This window comes from Mercenaria mercenaria, chromosome 10, assembly GCF_021730395.1.
Source record: "Mercenaria mercenaria strain notata chromosome 10, MADL_Memer_1, whole genome shotgun sequence".
NCBI lineage: Eukaryota > Metazoa > Mollusca > Bivalvia > Venerida > Veneridae > Mercenaria > Mercenaria mercenaria.
This window is the reverse complement of record NC_069370.1, coordinates 23,477,653-23,485,672: the sequence shown is the minus strand read 5'-3', so window position 1 is coordinate 23,485,672 and position 8,020 is coordinate 23,477,653. Positions and strand designations below refer to the sequence as shown.

General features: G+C 33.0%; 1 protein-coding gene across 1 annotated transcript in view; it reads left to right on the top strand.

Moving 5' to 3' along the window:
* The first annotated feature begins 760 nt into the window (after window positions 1-760).
* Window positions 761-8,020, top strand: part of LOC123560888 (sushi, von Willebrand factor type A, EGF and pentraxin domain-containing protein 1-like) — an 87,162-nt gene continuing 79,902 nt past the window's right edge. Inside the window, exons 1-2 of the mRNA XM_053516825.1 lie at window positions 761-902; window positions 1,159-1,242. Coding sequence (XP_053372800.1) covers window positions 761-902; window positions 1,159-1,242 — 226 coding nt within the window. The remainder of the gene's footprint in view (window positions 903-1,158; window positions 1,243-8,020) is intronic.

The window sequence follows — 8,020 nt, the reverse complement described above, 5'->3', positions numbered from 1 at the left end:
AAGCTAAAGAACCGCATTGGTAGCGTAGTGGTAGAGTGTCCGCTTCGAGTGCGGGAGGTCGTTGGTTCGATTATACCAAAGACGTAAAATGTGGTACTAGTAGCTTCCTCGCTTGGCGCTCAGCATTAAGAAGGTAGTGCTAGGACTGGTCAGCCCGTTGTCAGTAAAATTTTACTTGGTGGGGTATCATGTCACGTGTCTACGGCGTGATATTCCAGTGAGGCAGCACTATAAAGTTGGTTATTGTGCTCACTGCTACAAGTAGACACCGTCATTTATATGACTGAAAAATTGTTGAAAAAGACGTTAAACCCGAACACACACACACACACATAAGTGTACCCTATTCTCTTCCCGACTGGAACAATTTTGTTACAATAACGTGTTCGGTGTACTCCGGATCATCGGCGTATTCGCTTTGTAAAAAAATCAAAACTGAAGAATTCGGAAACACTGTTCCACCAAATCATGGCGATATTCACTCTTGGAGTGGTAAATTGCTTTTGAAGAAGAGGATTACTCAAAGAGAATTCTTTTGCATAACATTCCTGTCAAAATTTTACAGTAAACATATACACTCCGATCCTGTGGCCGCACTCTTTGTAGAAGTATTTTCAAACACACATGATTTTTCGATCATCAGCAATCTTGACCATTAAATGTGCATGGTTTCTGCAAGTATGTGACTTGGTATCAGTCTTAAGTTCGCTATCATTTTTCTAGAATGAATGATGATTTACTTTAAATTGTCATCGGTGTAATGATTACAAGACTTAGTGTATTTCTAAAGCCACAAAATTTTGACATTGAAGCATTGTATTTTACAAATAACAAGTCAGAGTCAGAAAGTTTAACAAACGCGGCTACGATTCCGTCAACTATACCAAGTAATGGACCACCAAGTAAGCTCTGTTATATGTTGACTTTGATCAAATCTGACACATAAAGCCTCAGGAATACAGGAAGTATTGAACGCTCTTATAAATTTACGATTTTCGCAGATCAATATCATCTTTTCAGTTATTTTGTACATGACAAACATTTTCAGTTTGTTTAAATCCCTGATATATAATGTTAGCCCCAGTAATGAGGAAGACGACTAACTGATATGCATTGGATTATAAACATGTAAATGACTGTGTTATTTATATATTACAGACAACAATTCTCCTACTGTAACAGTAGACAAAACAAATATGTCACCAAATCAAGTATCAGATGCTTCGTCAAATGATGGAAAACGTAAGCATATATGTCATTTTAACTGAAATTAATGTTAGAGAGTTTTAATATATAGCTAATGTATTTTCTACAGTACAATATTAACTTATAGAGTTATAAAGACAAGCAAACAAATTTCATTTGATGATGCAGTTCAAAAAAAGATTTTTAGGCAAAGCCGTTCGCAAAACAAACATCAGCGTCAATGACAGCATTATATCAAAAGCCTTGTTATATGTCATTTACAGAGTGAAAAAGACAGTTTAAAATATTGGATAATACAGTTCAAATAAAAAATAGTTTGATTATTCAAGTGATTATTTTATATCTTTATGAAAATATCATATCACAGACAGTTATATCATAGACAGTTGGAAGACACGTTAGTATTTCTGGTTCCAAAACTTTACTAAAATATAAGCTTTATCAGGACAAATAAATTTTACATATACCATACTTATTAAAGTATGTAGATGTAGTTGGTTTATTATTTATTAAAATGATTTTTTCTTAAATAGCTTTGGGACCAGAATAATCCGACTGACAAATGTGACCGAAAGTGTCTATGGAAAATAGTCAATGTGATGATCTCATTTGTATGAATAGTTTTGCAATAGCGTCTACATACCGATCAATTTAAACACAAACGTAATTTAATGATTTCAATTCACATTTTAATCAGTTTATCTCTATTCCACGAACATACATTAATGAGGTAACAAATAGGAATGCGATTAATTTTCAGCATCATGCATACAGTATGGAAAAGAGCTGGCATATTGTTCTTGCAAACATATGAAATGTATAGATGCATGTTTAATATACACAAGTCAAGTTCATAAAAAAGATAGGTTGATCACTTCGTATTGTCCTACGGTGAATGTGACTTATTATTTAGGAAACTTTACACAAAATTAGGTGGCAGCTGTAGCTTCGCAGTCATTAACTGCAAATACGTTTCAAGAGAAAGAATATATTTGATCATAAAGCAACATTCTAGCTACTCATAATTCAAAACTGCCAAATAATTAAAATGATCAAAATATTATCGTGCATGATAATCAAATCATTTGTGCCAATACATCAGCGGCCTCCGTGGCTAAGTGACTATTGAAGATTGTTTTGGACAATAGTGACAAAATTTTCTACAAAATGCTGCAAAAATCATTCCGGATCAATTAATGAAAAGCGACCCAATATCTGGCATTTATGTGTTGACAGTGAGCATACGCAACTGGGTACTAGCTAGTCCAACTCGTGACGTAATTATCACTTTCATTTCATTTTAGTCTGATACTACGTCCAATTCAGCCACGTCCGAAGACTGGCGTAATCATTAGTGATTAAAATATGAACATAAAATATAAGCTTCACAGTATGAAAAACGAAAGAAATATTATAATTTTCTGTAGGTAATACATTCATCTCGTGAACAGAACTGTTATTTGACATGTTCTGCATAGAACACTATAGAAAAACAGCTATCAAATAAAGATACAGCATTTAGCACAGTATGAAGTCGTACTTGATCTGTTCACCAAAGTTTATTCCGGGTGTTCGTGAAGGAACAAGATTTTACACATGGGAATGTATGTGAGTATGTGAGTAGTTCTCTCCCAATATTTGTTTTGACGTCACCAATTGCGAAAAACAAATCGATAATTTAGGTCAGCGGGTGACTTTCTTCGAGAACTAGGAAGTACTCATGACCTGATAAGTCGTGTATTTCACAAGACAATCTCAAGAATAAATTTGCTATTTAGATTTTTTTTCTTTTTGCCATTAAATCATCATTTTGCTTGCAATCATGTCTGAAAGACTGAAGTACCTAAATTACGCCTATTTTTAAAAGTGATGCTTGTGACGGACCGTCAGGGGAGGTAACTAGAGTCACGGATTGGGACTAGGTACTAGCGGCTCGTCCAATATGGTTTTCTCAGCTGTCCAAATATATCTCCGTATTTCACAGTACAACGTTAAATAACTTTTATTTTATATCTATTTTATTGTAATTTAAATTAAAATGATCACTAAATACTGTATTTCTGCCTTTTCTGTATTTTCCTGATTTCAAGACGCATAACCAAACCATGTACATAGAGCGCCTACTTAACCCGATTTACAAACGGAACATCTTTACGCGTTTCGGGCTTCATCGTATGTTTAACATGGGACTGTTGAACCGTCCAAATAAGGAAAATACAGGATTTTTGTACGCACGTGCGTCCAATACGGTAATATATTGTACGGTCATGTGGTGCAAATAAACGTTCATGATTGGATAAACAAAACAGATAAAGAGGTAATAAGAGATAAAAAGGTAATATGTTGTATTATTGGATAGAAAGAATAGATATAGAATAAATATTTTTTAATATATACCAGTTAAGCTCATATCAAAGATATGGATCACTTCATATTGCAGAGAGTGTCCCCATCACACAGAGTCCAAAGCAAATATCTTCTACAGCACTTTTCACTTCAAGTTAAATGTCAGTACCAAATGATTTATCGACCTGAAAAAATAAATCATCCAAAACATTTACTAGGACGTTTTTCTCGGATGTAGCATGATATTATACACTATTCAAATCTCACCACAGACATAGAGCACATTTACACATTTTCAAAGAATTTACCACTACTAGATGCACATGCCATTAAAAGGATCATGAAATTGGCCTTAATTTTTTCAAACGTTTTTAACAGAGTTTTAACAGGTCACCATTAAAATTCACTCATTACTTCTTACTATTTAATGGGATTTTCATGACCATAGTTTTAATGCCATACATTAAAAAGCCATGAAATAAGTATATTAAAACCCTGGTAAAATATACCTTGTTAAAATGACTTTGATGGCCATGAAAAACTGCTTAAAATAAACCATTAAAATAAGTTAACAGGCTCCTTAAAACTCCATGAAAATTTTTAATTGGTATGAAATTAATGTACCATTAAAAAAGTACCCCTTAATACCACATGAATTAGTAAGAACTAATGGGGCCATTAATTGTTTTAATACTCTGTTAATTGCCGTTAATTATTGAAAAATTGATTAATGGTCTCATTAAATATGTCAGTATCAAGTTTAATGGGTTTGTAATATTTTAATGGTATATCAAATTAAGGGCCATGGAAATTTGCCATCAGAATTAGACATCTTAAGATAATCAACTTCATATTTATATTGGCCGATTTAAACTACGTATTACTACACATGTAATAGTATCTATACATATGTACTGTTTTGAAAAATGCTAGAAGAATATTTGTTTCTTCTGTTTTGTCTCATTATTTTGTAATGTAAACACATGTAACAGCCTCGTACAAACATTAGTCTGATTGTATCCTTATTCTGTCATATGTTCATATGAAATGAGAAAATAAATGGATATTGTATTGTATTGTGTTGAACTGAGAAGGGTTTACAGGTACCGGTTTAATAGATCAAGTGACCATGTTGGTAGGTTTTACTATTCAACATTATAATATTGACAAACATTCTGACCAAGTTTTTATTGGTACAGACATTAGGCATCAGGTGTATTCAGAAAGCAACTGTTGATGACAATGTCAGCGCACAATGGGCAATCACAATTTAGCTCTTTTTCAGTACTTTGTGCTCAGGTGCATGCACTTAAACAGCTAAGAGCAAATGTTTGAGGGATTGCATCGCAAGTAGCTTCCCCCCTCCCCAATCAAACGTACCACACTCTTTGATTCATTGGAACGAAGAAGCGATTGATCTGCCCATGCCCAAAATGAATTTAAATCAGACTGTACATCTTCACAATCATATGTACTGTTCACTTCTCTATAAACCTTAGTTTCTACTCAAGGATTGGAAAATTTAAAAAATCTAAACTGTTCTGAACACATTTTATAATGTAAAGTCCTTACCCCACCCATTTTCTTATACAAATGCTGATTATTTGGACAGGAAAAACAAAATAAAACAGAAAAAGTGGCATCATCAGTACGTATTTACCTTACCAAAACAATGTAGATTGATGTTATCAAACAAATCAATATGTTTTCATCCGACTTTCATTGAAATAAATCCAATTTTTTGTAGGAACACAATTTGGCAAACATTTGAAAAAAATGACGTAACTGCATCAAGGGGAAATAACTTTAATGCAACTAAATATAACATCATGATGTGTGCGTAGTATGTATTTATTGTGATTAAAGTCCATTTTAGAACAATATGGAACAGGAATTATAAGCATTCAATGGGAGTGCAAGCCAAAAACCAAAAGCATTTATACGAATCACATTTTACAGAATGTAGGATTTAATGGGCATCACATTGCTGTTAAGGGCTATTAAGTTTACTCTTAAATAAAATCGTACAGAACCTGAACATTTAATGTTAAATTCAAAATATACAGAATTTCACTATTTTTTCAAAGCCATTAACTTTTTTAGCTACCAAACTAAATTTCAATGGCATGATTTATGGTCAAAAATGGGTGTTTTAATGGTATTTTAACATGTAACCCATTGATATTGTGAAACCTGTTAAAAAAAGTGATGCAAGTATTAATGGGGTTAATTAACGGGTTTTCCTATTTTAATGGGTATTTTACAGGGTTTTAAACCATGTTTAATGGTATGTGCATCCAGCAGTGTACTTTTCAGTAGGAAAAATCACTTTAAGAAAAAACAAATTTTCTTGAATTCATTGGACTAGGTATCTCATTCATGCTTGAATGTGTCCAGGCAAAATACATCTCGATATCAAGATCATATTCGGCGTCCTATTTGAAAGTTGTTGTGTCATTTTTGTAGGGAGTTTACTTTAAAAACATTGATATCAGTTACATTAAGGTTGATCTTTTTTATGAAATTGATGGGCTCTAATATCTTCATTTAATATCCTTAAGCCAGCCGATATAATATTTAAAGTTAAAACAACTGAATGTGCATATATTTACTATGCACATGTAATGTAATCCCTGAATTTACTCGAATATATACATGATAAAAAATTTTGTGCTTTTATTCGCACTGGTACCAACGCATTTTTGTGGATTTTTTTTTAAAAAAGAACACCCTGCCACAACACTAACTTCTGCTAATGGTAATGATCATCGGTGGCATTGAAAAATTCTTATAGACGTATAGTTGAAAATATAAATTATAAAATATATGTTTATAAAGTGAGATAGCACGTCTGCTGCCTGACGGTGTTTGCTTCGGTTTGGTTAGCTATATGGTTTGTTATATTTGCTGTATTGTGAACTTGTAATTAACTGCTGAATTTTTATCAAATAATCATACCAATCATATTTACATCTTTGTTCAACAGGAGCATTTATCGATATTCTATGGTGGCATTTCGAGACTCTTTCTGGAATAAAGAATCTCAAAAACATATCCTAAATCAAGATATTTGGTCTGACATCTGAATAGTATAAGACATCTGATTTGTATAAGAGCTATTGTTGTGGGAATGTTCAAATAATATTAACGATCAAACGTATGCGTAGCAGAAGGTGACACTCGACAGATCATGGGATGATACGTTCAGCAAATACGCAAAAACATGATGTGAAGAATACTAATGTCACACATTCGAATTGTATTTTCGAGCTTTTGCATGGCATTATTGTAATTATCTTCCTTCAACCTATGGGCAAAATTACTATATTACGACGCAAAAGTGCGGCATCAATACCGCACAATCATACTTTCGTTATATCAGGACGATAGTGCGATAATACGATGCAAAAACGAACAAATGTCGTACTTACGTGATATCGCTCGTAAGAGGAAGAAGGAATGCGATACACAGATACGAAATTCCGAAAACACGATGCGAATATGCGATCTTCACATCGTGTTATCTCGTTTTCGTATCATATTATCGCGTCAACGCATAAATTCACCTGTGAAACATATCCAAAATAAATGAATTATTATAAATACTGCGTATGCGGCAGTTCATTTATGCGGTACCTCAGACCATGCATTCAAAACTTCAATATTCAAAACAGTTTGTTGATTAGTTAAGTTTCTTTACATGCAAAAGTGAATTGTTCTCTAACTGAATACCTCGAGGTCTTATAATTATTGCCCAAAATGTGAAGTTACTGTAAATACAAAAATATCAGCCAGTATAATAGGTAAACGAGTAAAAGACAAGAAAATGATTACAATGTATATCTATGTCAAACAATTTTACTATTTATTACACTATAAAATTATTTAGGAAACTTTACGCCATAATAGGTGGCAGCTGCAGCATCGAAGTTATTATGAATAGATAAGTTTCAACAGAAAGTTAATATTTACTCTTTTAAACTAGTCTAGTTAGTCATAATCAAAAATGCTAAATCATTAAAATGGTGAAATAAATCTCTTGTATGATAACTTTAAAATTTTCTGTTCGAATGTACCAGTGACCTCCGTTGCTATGTTGCTACGAATCGTTTATCTCTCACCATTGCGGAGTCGAATCTCACTTAGGCACTAGAATTCATCAAGCGAGAAAGCAATGCACTGGCTTTTCGAATGTTGGTGGTTTTATCCGGGTGCCAGCCCGTGCTTGAAATAATGCCTGAAGGTGCAACATGGGTCTTCATACAATACCAAGGTGTTTCTCTAAACACAACAGAAAAAATGCTCCAATTCATCCACTTCATCATAGCAATAACAATTCATAATTTCCAGTTTCCTCTTTTTCTAAATACTTATTCAGGTTTTTTACTTATCTTCCAGTGTAATATTTATACGAAAGATATTATGAAGCTATTCATTAGAACAAAACATGTAAAATGCCATATCATTT